Raw genomic sequence first — 17089 nt, forward strand, 5'->3', positions numbered from 1 at the left:
GGTCCGGTGAGCCCGCGGCCGCAGCGGCGTCGCGGCTGGCGAGCTCGCGCTGCAGACACTCGGCCGCCGACTGCGGAAAAAGCTTCTGCAGATGTTGCAGTACCAGCGCGTCGATCAGCGGGTTGGTTGCGCTGCTCAGGGTGGGCTGCTCCATTCGGGCTCCATGAAAAGAATTCGCGTCCGCGGGAGCTCAATAACAATTTAAAAAAAAGAGCAGAAACGGGGCACAAACGGGGAGGCACGCAGTGACGCGCAAGGGGGTCTAAGGAGGTGCTGGAGAGGTTTGGCACTGTGGGCGGCAGTGCTGCCTCTGGCGCGGACGTGGCCCGAGCTCGCCTAAGCCATCTCGGCATCCGAGCGAGCGCGCCGTGAGAATGCATAGCGCTGCTCGTGCAGCGCCCGAAAGAATGAACAGTACATCTAGAAAAGCAAGAAACGAAACACAGAAGGCACACCGTGTGCTCCGTGTCCCCGTGGCTTGGGGAAGCTGCCAAAAGTGAGCACTCTTTACTAGCTATAATCTTTTAACTGAAAAGGCGTCCATGACCGTGCGTTGGCGATGACCGTGCCACGATCCACAGAGGACCAAGAGCACGCCCCTTCTGAAGCCACGCTCGCCTACCCCCGGAAAAGAAGAAAAATATGCCGCTCACCGCTGTCGCAGCCCGCCGCAGCTGCACTCCCGATTTTGATCGCGATCGTTCGCTCCGCACCCAAAAGCTCGCGCGCTGCTGCCGTTGCTGCCGCCAAGGCACATGACCAGCACGGCAAAGCTCGCCTCAGCCCAGTGGATCGCGCGCTGCGCGCAGCTCATTGTGCTCGTCGACTACGTCGCCGTCGGCGCGATGCGGACTGTCCTCCCGTACTACGTGAAGCATCTCGGCGCGTCGGGCGCCGCGGTTGGTGCACTCGAGACCCTCTACGGCGTCGGTCAGATCGCCGGCGCGGTCGCGCTCGGCTGGCTTAGCGACGCGCGAGGGCGCAAGGCTGTGCTGCTGCTCTCGTTTGCCGGCGCCGCCGCCGGGTACAGTGTAGCGTCTGCCGCGGTCGCGCTGGGCTCGGTGCCGTTCCTGCTCGCATCGCGGCTGCCCGTCGGCGTAGCGAAGCAGACCGTGACGGCTACCCGCGCCATCATCGCTGACATCACGCCGCCTGACGCGCGCAGCGCACCGCTCGCACGCCTCTTTGCCGGATGCAGCCTCGGCTACGCCGTCGGCCCTGTGCTGGGTGGCCTGCTGGCGGACTACGCCGGGGGCGCCTCGCCGCTGCCGGCGGCGGCGTGCGCGGTCGTCTTTGTCGCGCTCATGCCGTGCGTGGCTCTGCTGCTCCCAGAGACGCGGACGCTGCTGCTGGAGGAGGCGCCGCATTCCAAGCACGAGACGGCGGCAGCGCCTGCAGCGGCGGCGACGGCGGCGGCGGCGGCGGCGGCGGCGGCATCGCCCGCGGCGGCGACGGCGCGCCGCTCGACGGCCTCGTTGCTGCTCGGCTGCACGCTCGCTGAGGGCGCGCTGGTGATGCTCGCGTCGACTAGCCTGCCGCTGCTCAGCCTGCGACTCGGCTGGAGTGCGTCGATGCTGGGGCTGTACAACTCTGCGTGGGGCGTCGCCAGCGGCGTGACGCCAGCGTACTGCTTGCGCGTCCAAGGAGCCGGTCCATGAGGAGTTGAGTGGTGACGGCAGGCGTGCTCTCCCTCACCCTCTGGCCCCACCTGCTCGCCTCGCGAGCGCTGCCCGACCGGGCGGCGCTGCGGCTCGGCATCGGCTGCCTGGCCCTCACCAGCGCGTCGCTCTCGCTGTGGAGCGCGAGCGCGCGCGTCCTGTGGGCGGCGCGACGGGCCTCTGCAGACTCGTCGTGCCCTACGCCCCTGCCCCGTCCGCGACGCGTCTTGCGGACTCTGCGGCTCAGGTGCTGCCTCTCGGCACCGTCGCCGTCGGGCTGGTGCGCAGCATACCCGCCTCGCTCCTCACCGCGGCGGCGCCGCCGGCCGAGCGGGGCCAGCGCGCTTCCGCTGGGCTCGCGGCGGAACGGAGGCGGCCGCTGTAACCGGCGCGGCAGCCCACGACTAGGCGCCGTCCTCGGCCGGCTCGACGCGGCGGGGAGCCTCTGCCGCGTGCTGCTGCCGCCCGCCGCGGGCGCGCTCGCGGACGGGCCTGGCTTGTGGGCGGCTTTTGCGGCGCAGGCCGCGCTCTGCCTCGGCGGCCTCGCGTGCACCGAGTGGTGGTTTCGGAGGGCACAGGCCGGACAGGCGCAGGAGCGGCTGAAGGCGGCTTGAGGCTGCGATGGCGCAGCCACCCCGCCACCGGCGACCACCACGGAGCACGGCCCACTCTCGCGCAAGAGCGTTTTTGAGACTAGAGACTTCAGATTGCGGCATTGAGTGCATGCCTGCATACCCCCTGCATGAATGGCTGGGGGGGGGTGGGGAGGGGGGCGCGATGAGCTTCGTATAAGCTGTGGGCCGCTGTTTTCACGGTGCTCAGGCTGCCCCCCGGTTAAGATCTCGTGCAAAATTCTTTTTACCACCTTCAAGTACACCCCCAAGACTTCCCCAAACCCCAAACCGCCCACAGCGCACAGGATGAGCTCCGTGAGGCTAGCTCACCCGAGCCGCCCAGTCGCGCGTGCCGACCCCTCTAAGCCACCCGCCACGGCCGAAGTCCCCCAAATCGACCCTCCGGCCGCCTCCGCTCCGGCGGGTCGTTCTCACCAAACTCGTTTCTAAGTCATGACCGGAACGCTCCCCGACCGCGGATCGGGCCCTTCCACCTGCCCGCCGACCCCCGGTAGCCAACCGGTCATCATCTGCCCGCTCGCCGGGTCGGTCCTCACGGTCGCGCCAACTCACTAGTCTTAGTAACACGCCGGAGCGGACACTAGTCCATGTGCATGTAGCATGTGCATGTGCATGTCCCGGACCGGTTTAAAAGGCGAGCAGCACTTGCACCATCTCGGCATGTCCCTGTGTCATGTCCCTGACACGGCTCTACCCTCGGCGACGGGAAAAGATTCGCCTGTGGCTGCCGTCGCATATCCCATTGATCGAACAGATGGAGGAAGGCGATGAGGGCGACGAGGATGAGGAGGCGAGCGATGGAGAGGATGATGCAAGCCATGTGCGGAACCAGGCAAAACGACCCATCGTGCTTAGTCGCTCTCTACCCCCATTCGATCGTGTTCAGATGAAAGGGGTCAACGAATTGGGTGTGCCTCCCCAACGGACCGACGATTACGGCTCGCAAGACGACGCGGTGGGGCTCCTTCCTGCTGTGGCTGTTGCTCACGAGCACGGTGCACTTTGAAAGTGGGCAGGAATGTCGGAATTTCCGGATCCGCTCCTTTGACGCCGACGTGACTCACCCGTGCAGACCACATCAGGACACGGTCTCGACGCGCTCGGTACGACGCCTGCGACCCGTCTCGGGTCAGGTGGCACGACGCTCATCGCGCCTACCAGCGCTGCCATGCAGGCTGCCACGACGAGGTCGAGCACGCTTCTATACGCTCGCCGAGCCTTCCGTTCCATCCCATTAGGCAGCCTGGGAACGGTGGCGATCAGAGGCAAAGCCTACGAGGGGTGGTGGAACCACATGTCACGGCTACTGCCGGCTCGACCCCACGATAGCCTCCGAAGGCTGACTTTGCGGCACCATCATCGGACGATGTCGACGAGTTGGGTCGCTCTCGCGGTAGCCAGATGACCTCTCTTCCTAGGATCATCGGCCATGGCCGCAGGGAGCGCGGGGGAGGGCGCTGGAAGCAACACGGAGCTCCGTTGGAGACGTTTTCAAGATTAGCGTGTCAGAGCGGTGAACAATGGCACCGCTAGCCTGTGACGCGTCAGCCGTCACATAAGGAAGTTGACACCGGTGGGCGCGGCGCGCGCGGTGGGCGCGGCCACCCTGCCAAGGTTTGAAGTACAGCGAGTCTACAGAGGGTCCGACCCACTAACGTAACACTCACGCCTGACGACGGTTCGACTTATCAACGTGCTCGTCTGCTCTCTCGGGTCTCGGCCTTTCGGCCCGCTGCGATCGCATCTGCCCGAGACCCGCTCCCTCCGCCTCTGCCGACACCTCCCACTGCCGCAGCGCCTCCCACAGGACGATGGCCCCCGCCGTCGCCACGTTGATCGAGTTCTTGACGCCAAACATTGGGATGCTGACGATGCCGTCGCATGCGTCCAGCACCTGCGTGTCGACGCCGATCAGCTCGTTGCCCAGAACGAGGGCGAGCGGTTGCGGCAGCGCAGCCTCGCGCAAGTCGACAGAGCGGCCCGGGCAAGTCTCCGCGGCCCACACAGCCACACCGCGCGCCTGCAACCCACGTACCGTCGCGAGCGTCGACGGCGACCGCTCGTGCGGCACGTACTCGGCCGCGCCGAGCGCCGTCTTGAGCACCGACGCGTGCGGCGGCGCGGGCGTGATCCCGCAGAGGTGCACGCTCTCGACGCGCGCAGCCTCGGCAGCGCGCAGGAGCGAGCCCACGTTGTGCGCGCTGCGGATGTTGTCGAGCACCAGAGTCAGCGGGAAGCGTCCGGGGTTGGCCGCATCCGCCTCGGCGAGCGTGCGGTCGTGGTTGCGCAGCCAAGTCGCGTGCTCCGCCTTCTGCTCGCGGTGGAGGAAGCAGACCGCCTGTGCGACGGTGGCGAGCCGGCCCGCCTTCTCGGCGTTCGCGAGCGCGCCCTCCGACTTTGGGTAGACGAAGGAGTTGTACGCGCGGAACGCGGGAGAGCCACGGTGGTCGGCCGACTCGAGCAGCGCAGCGAGCTCGTCGCCAGAGAGACCGCGCACGGCCAGCTCGGCATCGAGAGCCACACGGCGGGCGCGGGCGCCGACGTGGAAGCTCTCCGCCTCCTCTGCAAAGGTCGAGCGGCTGTCGCTGCAGCACGGCCCACCGCGGCGCCGCTGCCAGCCGCAGTCACCACCAATTGGGCGACCGCCGATGAGCCAGGCGGCTGATACTGTCAACGCCGCGAGTGCCATGAGTAATGCGTGCTCGCGGGGCTGCGGGCGAGCCGGGCTGCCGCCAGTAAGAAGCTTGAGCTTGCAACGGCCTTGGCGGGACCGCCTCGAACGCGAGGCGCGCGTCGACGACTCGTGACCGCCTGGGTTCCAACTATTTGCGGGGCTTGGTCCACAAAACGCGGCACCGCACTGCAGAGCGCCGCCCTCTCGCGGCTCTCGAGAGCGAGTTTTCGCCAGACAGCCACACGTCCATTATGGCGCGCGTTCTCGCCGGACGGACGTTCGCCGGCAGGCCATGAGGGCATCTGCCGGCGCTCGTCTGCCAAAGTGGCGCCAGAGTGGAGAGCTGGACTGCTGGAGGCTGCATATTCAACTGGCCAAACCGGCCATCGCGCGGTCTACCTTTCGGCGGCTGAAAAAGGGGTAGACGCGTCTACCGCGGTCTACCTACCAAGTCTACCGGTAGACTGCAGTCGTAGGTTCATTACGGTCTACCGGTAGACTGCGGTAGACTGCCGGTAGACTCGTCTACCAAATGGTCTACCGTCTACCCCAGTCTACCCCAGTCTACCGGTAGACGGTAGACGGGCCACCCCTCAGGGCTGGGTCAGGGCTGGGTACCCTCTCAAAAAAGAAATCCCGAGATTGCGCGGCGCGGCCCGAGGCGAGGTGGATGGGCTGGGAGCGAGGGGGCGGAAGTGTGCAGTGCGGTAGATGGTCAGTCGAGGCGCGTGAGCCGGACTTGTGGGCCGGACCACCCAAGTCCTTTACTCTGCGTTGTTGAGCCAGGACTCAACATACTCGTTCTGTCGCCGTCCCAAACTGTCACTCCCCTTTCTCCCGGCCGGGGTGGGGCGCGCGCGGGGGCGGCGGGTGTGCGGGATGTCTGTGGGCCCGAGAGCGATATGCCATGTCCGCCTTGCGTTTGTTTCATAACATCGAAGGCTAAGTACAAATAAATAAATTTTTCTTTTCTTTTGAGAGCAGGACGCCGGGTTTGTCTTGTATGTGCGTGTCGGGCCGGGGTGTGAGCGAGGGGCAGAAGGGGCGGGGGCGTGCGGGGCAGAGGCCCAACGTCGGGCGGCTTGTCGGGGTCCGGAGAATTCGAGGGGGGAACGAGGAGGGGGGAATGGGCGGTCGGCGTCGGGGTAGAAGCAACAGGGCGTACGGGGTAGCCGTCACTTTCCTGCCTCAAAAGGGCGGGGCTGTCCCGGAAAGTGAGAAACGCCGGGCAGCGTGGCGCACAACTGAACCCTCCCATACGTGTTTGGGCTCCTCCTTTGCTGTCCCATCTCCTCATCTCTTTCCCGCCTGGGCGGGGCAGTACCAGTAGGCGGGCGCGTGGTGCGGCGTGGCGTGTGCGTGTGTGCGACTGCAACAAAGGACCGCTCGCAAGGGACCATTGGGTTTGTACTATAAACAACGAAGGCGCTCTCAAAAGAATTTAAACAACTGAGCTCTATCACACACAAAAGAAATACATGGCTCCCGAAATAGCGAGCTCTTCTAGGCGTTGGTCTTCCGCCTCCAGCGCCGCCGTGGACTCCTTGTCTTCCGCTTCTTTGGGACCGCTGGCGTTTGTCGCCCCCGAACGACACATGCCGCCTAGTCTCCCGAACGACATTGCGCAGCAGCTGTACAGTCTGTCACGGGATCACACCCTCGCACTGTGTGGGCTCGCGGAGCTCGTGCACAACGCTGCTGATGCCGATGCGCAGTGCTTGGATATTGCGCTAAGCCGTGCAACGAAGGCCGGCCACCAAGAGGAGCATTTGCTGAACTTTGTCGATAACGGTTTCGGGATGGAGCCACCGGATGTCATGAAAATGTTGACGCTCGGAAATGCAAAGCCCCGCGCGACGGGCGAGATTGGCAAGTGGGGCATGGGCTTCAAGAGCGGGACGCTCCGCAATGCGAACGGGGCGGTTGTGTTCACACGAGCAGACGCGAGCGGAGTTATGACCATCGCGCTCTTCAGCAAAGCCTTTTGCCTCGATCAGCTGCAGCCGGGCAAGCTGGGCCCACAGGAGGCGCTCGCGCATCCGATCCTTTCCTTCAGCCCGAACATGGAGGTGATCGTCGCGCAGGAGGATCTGACGGTGGCGCAGCAAGCGGTAGCCGGCGCGGCGGCGGGCCGGGGGGGGGCTGAGGAAGAGGCCTACCAAACCGCGTACGGAAAGGCGCGTGAACGCGGCGTCGCGGTCGCTGAGGCGGCGGGCGAGGCGGCGGCGGCGGCGGTGCGCGGCGGCGGGTCGCCGGAGCAGGCGGCGACGGCTGGCGCTACGGCAGCCGCGGCGGCAGCAGGCGCGGCGGCGGCGGCAGCAGCGGCCGTGGCTGACCGCTTTTGGAGCGCCTTTGACTCGTATGCTCCCCTGACTCGGCGCGAGGCGTACAAAATCCTTGCCTCATTGCCAACAGTGGCCAGAAACCTCGAAGGCGACTCATCCGCTCGCGTCCCGTTAGGATTATGAGCGCCCTCACCTTCTATCCGCCACCGTAGGGCGAGTGAGCGGAACGCACATCGTCCTCTTCGGCCTCAGCGACGAGGAAGGGCAACTGCCATTCGAGTTCACTTTTGAGGACAGCAGCCGCAGCAAGCTCCCGTCGGGGGTCTCCCCATTGCCGGTGATCCTTTCGATCTGCAAATCCATCACGGGAGTGGACGTCGACCCCGACGCGGCGCTCACTGGCCAATTCCCCTACGGGCAACTGCTTTCGCGCCTGAAGGAGAAGACCGGCTTCACTTTGTCAGAGTCACTCCTTTTGGACTACCCGACGGCACGCCAGCTCGCCAGCTACATCCAGAAGCCTGCGCCCGACCTCGTCATCAGGACGGTGCGAGACACGCACGGAGGAAACGGGCGAAAGCCTTGCCGTGGCATGTCACGCGCTCGGTATCCGGTCGACTACTCGTTCCGAGCGTTGCTTGAAATGATGTTCATGGCGCCGACGATGACGATCTACTTGCGCACAAACGCCGCGCAGCCAGTCAGCTGGGCGAGGCTCAAGGCGGTGCAGCAGCTTGCGGGTGCCAGCCGATTCGAGCGAGAGCGGACGATCGTGCGCTTGTCTCCCGAATCGGGTCCTGATCGGATACCGCTGCAGTTGCTGCTCGGGTACAGCAAGGAGGAGGCAGTGCATCAGCGCAGCGGGATTCACCTGTACTGGAACAACGTGCTGATCATCCCCTACTTCCTTCAGTTTCCGATCAAGGCGCACGGCATTGTGGGCGTGGCCAACGTCGACTTTCTCTCCGCCAACCGTCAAAAGGAGGACTTCGCGCATGCCCCTCAGGGCAGCATTGATTTCGGCGATCGCTGGTCGAAATGGCTGGAGGCGACCATCCGGGAGGTCGAAAAGTACCATGACCACCTGTTTGAGTCGACGGGCGAGAACACGTTCGCGCTCAGGGCGCATGTCAGCTCCGAGCAGCTTGACGCGGAGAAGGTCAACTGGGCGATGTGTGAGCAATGCAGCATCTGGCGCCGGCTACGGGCAGGCACGCCAGCACTCCGCGATGACGAGAGGTGGCAGTGCGGCGCGCGTGGCGCCGAGGATGCTCGCTGCTGGGGGAGGAGACCGGCCGATGATTTTGACGCGGCCCGCGAGGTGACCACCGACGCGGCGTCGCACGGCGAGAGCCTGATGCCGGGCACCAGCGCGCAGCCAACTACCGTTCAGCAAACGCCGAGTGATCGCCTCCGGCGAAACGAGTGGTTTGTGTGCGTGCTGACAGTGCCGCCAGCAGGTCAGCTGGATAAGCTGGCCTTCTCGCCCCCTGACTTCTGGACGAGCTATGTGCGCGACTTGTCGCAGAGTCAGATGGTCATGCCCGTTGCGTGCCGCGTGGTGATGGTCTCTGCCGGCATCACTGGCTCACTCGAGCTGGTCGTGAGCCAGATGAGCTCTTGCACCCTTGAGTGCTTTACCTTGCAGGACTCGCCCGCGCTCGGACAGTGGCTGCGCCGCGGCAAGGTGAATCTGCAAGGCTTGGACGCACCCACAGTCCGGCTACTGGAGAGCCGACTCACGCTGACGATGCCAATGTCTCGCAACGGTGGTGTCCATGCCATGGACGCCAAGGATGTGGAGAAGCTCCAACTGCGCTTGGGGGAGTGCGAGACCAAGCGATTGGAGCTCCTGCAGCAGCAGGAGGCCCATTCGGAGGAGCGGCACGCGGAGGCGGCAGAGCGCGTGGGCGGCGGCGCGGCGTCCGAGCACACCCTCGCGGAGCGGACGGCCGCTGAGCGCACCTACGCGGACGAGCTGGAGCGGCGGATAGGGTGGCGTGAGCTTGAGGCGGCGCCAGGCGAGTACGGTGAGGGCGCGACCTCGAAAGTGTACAAGTACATGTGGCGCGCTACCAAGGAAGATGGCACGCGCGCGGAGCCGATCGAGGTCGCCGTGAAGCAGTTCACCATGATCGCACAGGAGGGTTGGGCCTCCGATCGCGGGCTCGGCCTCAAACGCGAGCTCTGGCTTGCCCGCACGTGCTCTGGCTTCAACCACGTCAACTCTCTGCTCGGCATCTCTTTCATAGACGACGACATATCACCGCAAAATCTGAGCCTGATCTACAAATGGCGCGGTGACCAAAAGCCGATGACTCTGTCGCGGCTCATCGAGTCCAGCTCAGCGGGGCCAGGTGCTGCGCGCGAGAATATGATGCTCTCTATTCTGCGGCAAGTCGCAGAGGCGCTGGAGGCGCTTCACCAGCACACTCCCGCCATTGTCCACCGCGATCTCAAGCCATCGAATATCTTGCTAAAGCGTGACACCAGCAGCGAAGAGGTGCGCTACCACGTCTTCTTGTGCGACTTCGGCTCGGCAAAGGCGGTGAAGTCGGACACCGCCGATTTCTCCAACCTAACGGGTGCCGCGGGGACTCGCGTGTACCAGGCGCCTGAGATTGGCTCGCAAGCGCGCGTCACGCACAAGTGCGACGTCTACAGCTTCGGCGTGACTGCGTTCCAGCTCTTTGCCGGAGAGTCGGGTCTAGACGCGTTGGACCGCAGGCTGAAGGACACTACTCCGACATCGATGCTTCCGTGCTCAGATGATGCCCGGAGACTAATCAACCGCTGCATGAATCGCGATCGTCCGGATGCGAGGCCCGACTTCACGGAGATCAAGCGCAGCTTGCGGGATATGCTGCAGCGCCGGTCTTCCAATGCTGCCGACCCCGGGCGAAGTGACATCGAGTTCATTCGCAGCTCCACCAAAACGACTATCGTGTACCGCGTGCTCAATGACACCAAGTTCACCCGGGACATCGTATGCGAGGGGCTGAAGGCTGCCGACCCTTTCAGCGACGTGTCGGCTGTCAACCACGTGAAGGGCGACAAAGGCGCGGGCAAGTCGCGCTTCATATCGACGACATATTCGCCGGAGTGGGCTCTTTGGTACTGGGCAAGGCAGCGCGCGATCGAGCACGAGACTGCCCTGATCGTAAAGATCGACCTCGGGAAGCTGCCCGACACCTGCAAGGTGCATTGCCTCACTAACCCCGACACGCGGCGCAGCCTCGGATTCAATCGCGAGCCGGGGTCGATTGTGCCTGGCAACTTCGCCTTCAATGCGTTCGAGGTGTTGCTCGAACCGGATCCGTCGGAGCCTGTTCCGCGTGCTGCGATTGTCGAAGTCTACCGCTTGCGCGACCTGCCGCTCACCGACAACCTTCGACTCTTTGCCAGGCTGGACGAGGGTCGACGCGATGGCAAGTACATGTCTTTCAACGATTGGCAGAGCCACCTGGCGCAGTTCGGCCGAGCTGGGAGCAGCTACACACCCATCACAGTGCTCCATGCGTGCCGTCTTTCGCCCGCTGATGTCCCGACCTCGCCCGGCACTGACGCTGCGGTTGAGATCACGAGAGGCATTCCGTCGGTGAGCGACCGCGCCACGATCTGGGCCGGGAGCACGGCCTGCCTCAGCAGGGCATGGCTGACCAAGAATAACATCAGTGCCGTGCTGCATTGCCGCCCCGCAAAGGTCGGCTGCGCACCACAGCTTGCAGTGACGGTGCAGCTCAAGACGATCGCTCTCGTCGACAGCAGCGACCAGCACTGCAAGTTCGACGGCATGGTCACGGCCAGCAGATTCTTCAGCGCGAGAAGCCCCGCTCTGATGGAAGCCATGGTGTGGCTCAGCGAGCTGGTGCTTGCTAAGAAGAACGTGCTGATCTGCAGCACCACGGGCCGGAATCGTGCCCTCTCTGTCGGGCATGTCTTCCTGCTGCTGGTCAAAAAAGAGCAGACCCAGCAAGCGGTCTCCAGTGGGTTGCTCGAGTCCAATCACTTAGAGCCTGCTTTCCGCATTGCTTTCAACTCTCTCGTGGCGAATTTCAAGTCCTTCAAGAAGGAGTACCGAGTCATGTGGGACGCCGCCCAGGCCGCTGCGAAGGCCGCCAAGGGTGCGGCGAAGTCGCCTCCTCCGCGGGGAGATGCGATGCCGCCGCCAGCCCCGCCTCCTCCGCCTCCTCCGCCTCCTCCGCCTCCTCCGCCTCCTCCACTGCTTCCGTCTCCGCTGGCGAGTCTCGGCGAAGAGCCACCAGATAGCGGAGCTTTGCGTCAGAAGGCGGAGCAGCTCGTGGCCGGTGCGGCGGGCGACGCGATGGGGCTGCCAGCCTTCACCCACGGCGTGAACGCGACCGACGCTGCCGATCTGGATCGTTTGGGATCGATGGACTCTCAGCTATACTACTTTTCATGGAAGCTAGAGGGGACTCGTTGCGCTCTGCTGGTCGACGATGGGCGTTCCTATCTTCTCAGCGACAACTACGTTTGCATGCTGCCCGAGATTTCGTGGGGGTCAAAGATTGTTGCTGTGAAGTCGCTCCTTGTGCACGGTGACCTCGTCGCCACTGGCAATGGCAAGGCATTCTATGCGTACGAACTCTTGTGCTTTCGAGGCTCGTGGACATCTCGAGGGCAGCAAGAGGATGTTGCTCGCGATGCGCACGACAGCTTTGATCGCCGTGCTGAGGCCATCTCCAAGGTACTTTATCGCGAGGACTCGGCGGCCGTGACGGCGGGCGAGCTGCGCATCCTGGCGAAGCCTCGTGCCAAGCTCAAGTATGCTCAAAGCCTATCGCAGTTCCTACGCGAGCATCCGGCGCCTGCTGAATCTGTGGGATACGTCCTTTATCCCGATGGTGCCTTCGTGCGGGGAACCAATCCGAATATCATCGACTGGTGTGGTCCTTCCAATGCGCTGGAACATTGGGTATCTCAACACAGGGCCCGACTGCCTAATGTGGCAACGCCTGCCGCCGCCCGCGGCGCCGGCGACGGGGGCCGTGGCGGCAGCGGCGGCAGCGGCGGCGGCAGCAGCGGGGGCCGTGGCGGCGGCGGCGGTGGTGGTGGCGGCGGCGGGGGCGACCTTCCTACAGCGCCCGCGGCCAGGCCTGCCACTGCTCTCGGGAGTGCCGCCCCTGCCTCGCAGTCGCAGTCGCGATCAACGCCAGCCGCCAGGTTCGCCGCAGCTGCCCCCGTGGTGGCTAGCCCCAGTGCGCCGGCCGCGAGGCCCAGGCCTACCGCTCTCGATGGGAGGCCGGCCAAGATGCCGCGCAGCTCGTCTGGAGCTGGGCCGTCGGTCAGCTCCGCAGTTGCTGCAGACTCGGGAGCCGTCGGCCCTGCGGCGGGCGTCGACCCTTCCTCTGCATCTGAGCCGCCGCGGAAGCGGATGCAGCGAGTCGTTGTCGACTCTGACGAGGAGGACGATGCAACCCCCGGCTTCCGAAGAATCCCAATGGCCGACGAGTGCGGTGTTAACGGCTGTCCATTAGCCCGCGGGCACCCCGGTCCATGCGCTATTGATCTTGGGCAAGGGCGCTCTGGTCGAGGGAAAGCGCCGGTGTCCTACGCGGAACCTGCCAACGAATACGAAGGGACCCACCTTGGCGATATCCCTTTGATGGTTGGAGCGGACAGGCCACCCGCGGGCGCACCGCCCAACCTGCCCCTGACCTCGCTGGTTCGCGGGGATCGCGTGCGCTGCCGCAAGGGCAGCCACAAGGGAAAATTCGGCGTGATTGACAGCGTGAAGGACGGCAAGGTCAGGGTCAAGTTTGATCCCATACCCCCGTCTGCGACGGGAGAAGTATCGAAATTGCAGCTTGCGGATAAATTCGAGAAAATGTAGATTACTAGCACGTAGGAAGGTTTAGAAGTGCTCGACGCCTTTCCAGCATGTGAATGTACGATGTATCTAGAAAATATGATCGTATAGAGCCGTTCAGTCGCGCGATGGAGGCGACCATCCCCCCCATGCCATCCCCCTCCCGCTAGCATCTCGAAAGAGCTGGGACAGTGACCCTCCCGACCGCGCGCGCCATTCCCATCTATTTCCGAATCACAGACTCAGGTTTGACTCTTGCGTATCTCCGCACCGGATTGAATGATTTTCTACGAGACAGCGCGCAGAAGATCAACGAGGCTTATCTCCATCCGGAGAGTCCAACGGCGGGTCCCGGGACAGGGACACTACATCTACAACAAGGAGGAGGCGCAGCGCGCGAGCGAGCGGAGGCCATGCGTCGGGGCATCCGAGCGCGCTGACCCACGCCAGCAGCAGCAGCAGCAGGGGCGGGAGCTGCGCAATCAGCGCGCAGCGTGCCGCCGGGAGGAGCGCCTGTCTCCAGCCGGGCGCAAGGAAGGCGAGCTCCTACAGAGGCGAGGCTCCGAGCGCGGTGAAGAGGCGAGGGGCGAACAGAGCGCCGTGGCGACTGCGAGGTGAGCGGCGCTCTCTCCTTTCCGCTCGCCCCCCTCTGTCTCTGCGCGCTTTTCACTGTCTCTCTCTCTCATCAGTGAGCATGAGTTGATGAGTTCCCTGTGTGTGGGTTGAAGCCACATCTCGTGTCACTAGACGCTTGGGCGTGAAGAGGGGGTCCGATCTTGGAGTGAAGGCTGCCTACTACTTTACTACTACGCTCCTTCATCATACTACGCTCCTTCATCATGAATAATGACAATATGCAATATATATACATAGATGCCCCGGGCGCGGGTCGAGGGCGTAGCCGAGCTTGCGGTAGGGAGGCGGGGAGGTAGGAGGTGGGGTGGGGGGTCCTTGTGTGTCGCTCGAGGATTCCTTCGTCGACCGTCCGCACGTCCGCGCAGCGTCGAGGCGCTAACACGAGTACGGTCAGTGGAGTACGTATATCTCCCGATATCTCCCCATATCACGAGGCCCAGATGCGGAGGGACAGAGACCCGTGCGTCCCGACTTAGCACTCGAGGAGAGGCGTGACGAGGCGGATGCTCTCACTGCAAACCGGGCCCCGCCCGTGTGGCGTGCGATGCTCTCCCTGCCGCTCCCTGACGCCGGTGTCTCGCCTTCCGGCAGGCGCGTCGCCGTGATCGCTGGAGTGGGTCGCGCGGCTACCCCACCCGCCCACCCGCTCTCTCCCACTTACACCGCGGCTGCTGCCACACGGCGGTTCGTGGCGCATTGCGTGTCCACATGCAGCTCCGCTCCAACATGCAGCTCGTCCGACGTCGCCCGTGCGGGCCCGCCACTTGTTCCTCGTGTGTTCTGTTCCTCACGCCGCGCCCTCTGTCGCCTCGTCTGGACTGCGGCGCCTCCCCGGGCGAGCAGGCGCCGCCGGACGCGGCGTTGACATAACCGGGGGCCGCAGACTCGTTCTGCGCGCCAACGGCTGGTGACGCTGTGTTGCCCTTGAGCTAGTCCTTCCCCGGTCGCCTAGCCTCTGCGCTGTCTGGCGAACGCCTGTATGCCATGCGCGCGGACCACGCTTGCGTGGATACGTGGCTGGCAGGCTGACCCGTGTGCGGGGTAACCCGCGCACGGGGAAGCTTCACGGGTTCGAGTCGTCAAACACTAAGCAGCGGAGGTGTGCCGAGGGTGCGTTGCTGCCGTGGTCGTCGACCGAGTCGTTCTCCGCCGCGCAGGGACACTGCTTTGAAATGAGTGTGAGTCTGTGTGTGTCATCGGCAGAGGCCGCAACAACACCGTGGCGTCGCGGAACGGCACGCGGCACGCCGAGCTCGAGGCGATCGACCGGATGCTCGACGTCGACGGCGTGCCGCCCGAGTCGGTCGCCGAGTGCACGCTGTACGTCACCGTCGAGCCGTGCCTGATGTGCGCGTCGGCGCTGCCGGGCAGCTGGGCCTGCGCGTGTCGCGCGTGGTGTTCGGCGCGGCGAACGACAAGTTTGGCGGCTGCGGCTCCGTCCTCTCCCTGCACGCCGACGGCGGAGCGAGCGCCGCTGGCGACCCGCCCTACCCCGCCGTGGGCGGCGTGAGGAAGGCAGAGGCGGTGGCGCTGCTGCGGCTCTTTTACGCGCAGGAGAACCAGAATGCGCCGCAGCCGCAGAAGCGCACGCGCAAGCAGCTCGAGCTCGGCGCCGAGGCGGCGAGGGAAACGCAGCGCCTGCCCGGGAGCGAGCGGGGAGGGAGAGAACCAGACTCGTAGTGCACAGGTTTGTGCAAAATTGTGGACGGAGAAACACTGTACAAAGCCGTAAAGCCGTAGGGTGGCGCCGCTCTAGCACACGCCGCTAGGGCCTCTTGCTCGGGCCTCTGGCTCCTTTGGGCCTAGTAAAAAATACCCAGAACCAGGGGTGTGAATGGGAGGTGCACACGCGCACGGCTGCTCCTGACCGACCTCTGTGACTGTGATCGGATGTGTATGTACAAAGCCGTGCCACATGCATCATGCTCCGGCGACATGGGCCGTCGCCTCCTAGGTCGCCTCGCGCCGCCACCGTTCCTCGTCCCGCGCGCTCCCCGGCCCCCCCTCCGCGCGTGCAGACGTCTAGGCACACGCAAATGGTCACGCCGCCTCGCGCGTCCTCTCACCGTCCCGGCGCCCACACCTCGATCTTCTTTGGCAGCAGCTGGTTAGACAGGTCCGATCCGTGGCCTAGGCAGCCTCTTTCGCCCCTACCCCAGGTAAACACGGCGCCGTCGGCGGTGGTAGCGAGGCTGTGGCCGCTTCCCGCCGACACAGCGCCGACGCGCCGGCCAGCAAACGCCTCGACCTTCTTGGGCAGCAGCTGGCGCTGCTGGTCGCCGTGGCCCAACTGGCCGCTCCCTCCAAAGCCCCAGCTCCAGAGGGCGCCGTCGGCGGTGATGGAGAGGCTGTGGCTGCTCCCAGCCGAAACAGCGACGACACGCCGGCCAGCAAAGGCCTCGATCTTCTTGGGCAGCTGCTGCTCGTGCGGGTCGCCGTGGCCCAGCCGGCCTTGGCCTCCAAAGCCCCAGCTCCAGACAACGCCGTCGGCAGAGATGGCGAGGCTGTGGACACCTCCAGCCGACACAGCGACGACGCGCTGGTCAGCCAAGGCCTCGATCTTCTTGGGCTGCAGCTGGCGCTGCGTGTTGCCGTGGCCCAGCTTGTAAGAGCCTCCACTGCCCCAGCTCCAGACGGAGCCGTCGGCGGTGAGGGCGAGGCTGTGGATACGTCCAGCCGACACAGCGGCAACGCGCCGACCCGCCAAGGCCTCGACCATCTTGGGCAGCAGCTGCTGCCGCTGCTCGCCGTGGCCAAGCTGGCCGTGGCCTCCATCGCCCCAGCTCCAGACAGCGCCGTTAGCGGTGAGGGCGATGCTGTGGCCGCCTCCAGCAGACACAGCGACAACGCGCTGGCCAGCAAAGGCCTCGACCTTCTTCGGCAGCAGCTGGTTCTGCAGGTCGCCGTGGCCCAGCCCGCCCAAGCCTCCAAAGCCCCAGCTCCAGAGGGCGCCGTCGGCGGAGAGGGCGAGGCTGTGGTAAACTCCTGCCGACACGCTGACGGCACGTTGGCCGCCCAGCGGAGGGAGGCAGGTCGGCGCGTCGAGCCGCGTCACGCCCTCGCCGTGCCCGAGTAGTCCCGGCGTCCAGTTCTCAGCCTTGCCGCACGACGAGAGCCGCCCCTCGCCGTCGATGAAGAGGCTGTGATAAGTGCTTGCCGCTGCCCTCGCCGGCGGGTTGGACTCGCACAGCAGCGCAGCGAAGCACAGCCACCGCACGGCGCAGCTCTCGCCCTCTGGCAGCGCCGGCAGCTCGAAGCCGCGCTCTTGCGCCCACAAGCGGATGGCCTCCACCGCAAGCGAGGCGTGGAAGAGCAGCGAGACGGCCGCGACGCGAGCGATGTCGGCGGGGTCGCAGCGAGAGAGGGCACGC

At 65.1% G+C, this 17089-nt stretch overlaps 5 protein-coding genes across 5 annotated transcripts; 4 read left to right on the forward strand and 1 right to left on the reverse strand.

Moving 5' to 3' along the window:
• Positions 1–755: 755 nt before the first annotated feature.
• On the forward strand, positions 756–2272 carry EMIHUDRAFT_219326 (hypothetical protein; the record flags this gene model as incomplete). Its single annotated transcript, XM_005758791.1, has 4 exons — positions 756–1313; positions 1503–1650; positions 1725–1871; positions 2067–2272. The coding sequence occupies 4 exons, from the start codon at positions 756–758 to the stop codon at positions 2270–2272; spliced, it is 1059 nt and encodes a 352-aa protein (XP_005758848.1).
• Positions 2273–4079: 1807 nt separating this feature from the next.
• EMIHUDRAFT_43375 (hypothetical protein) lies at positions 4080–4535 on the reverse strand (the record flags this gene model as incomplete). The annotated part of the gene is made up of 1 exon (XM_005758792.1): positions 4080–4535. A coding segment is annotated over one exon (456 nt), but the record flags the coding sequence as incomplete, so codon positions are not given.
• Positions 4536–9566: 5031 nt separating this feature from the next.
• Positions 9567–10115, forward strand: EMIHUDRAFT_68706 (hypothetical protein; the record flags this gene model as incomplete). Its single annotated transcript, XM_005758793.1, has 1 exon — positions 9567–10115. A coding segment is annotated over one exon (549 nt), but the record flags the coding sequence as incomplete, so codon positions are not given.
• A 2269-nt stretch (positions 10116–12384) lies between these two features.
• EMIHUDRAFT_438743 (hypothetical protein) lies at positions 12385–13201 on the forward strand. The gene has a single exon (XM_005758794.1). It carries the CDS (start codon positions 12525–12527, stop codon positions 13104–13106), a length of 582 nt encoding a protein of 193 aa, XP_005758851.1. The 5' UTR covers positions 12385–12524; the 3' UTR covers positions 13107–13201.
• A 1061-nt stretch (positions 13202–14262) lies between these two features.
• Positions 14263–15398, forward strand: EMIHUDRAFT_219331 (hypothetical protein; the record flags this gene model as incomplete). The annotated part of the gene is made up of 5 exons (XM_005758795.1): positions 14263–14335; positions 14562–14625; positions 14743–14817; positions 14922–15021; positions 15090–15398. 5 exons carry the CDS (start codon positions 14263–14265, stop codon positions 15396–15398), a joined length of 621 nt encoding a protein of 206 aa, XP_005758852.1.
• Between the last annotated feature and the right edge of the window lie 1691 nt (positions 15399–17089).

The sequence above is a fragment of the Emiliania huxleyi genome, assembly GCF_000372725.1.
Source record: "Emiliania huxleyi CCMP1516 unplaced genomic scaffold EMIHUscaffold_84, whole genome shotgun sequence".
NCBI classification, from domain to species: Eukaryota; Haptophyta; order Isochrysidales; family Noelaerhabdaceae; genus Emiliania; species Emiliania huxleyi.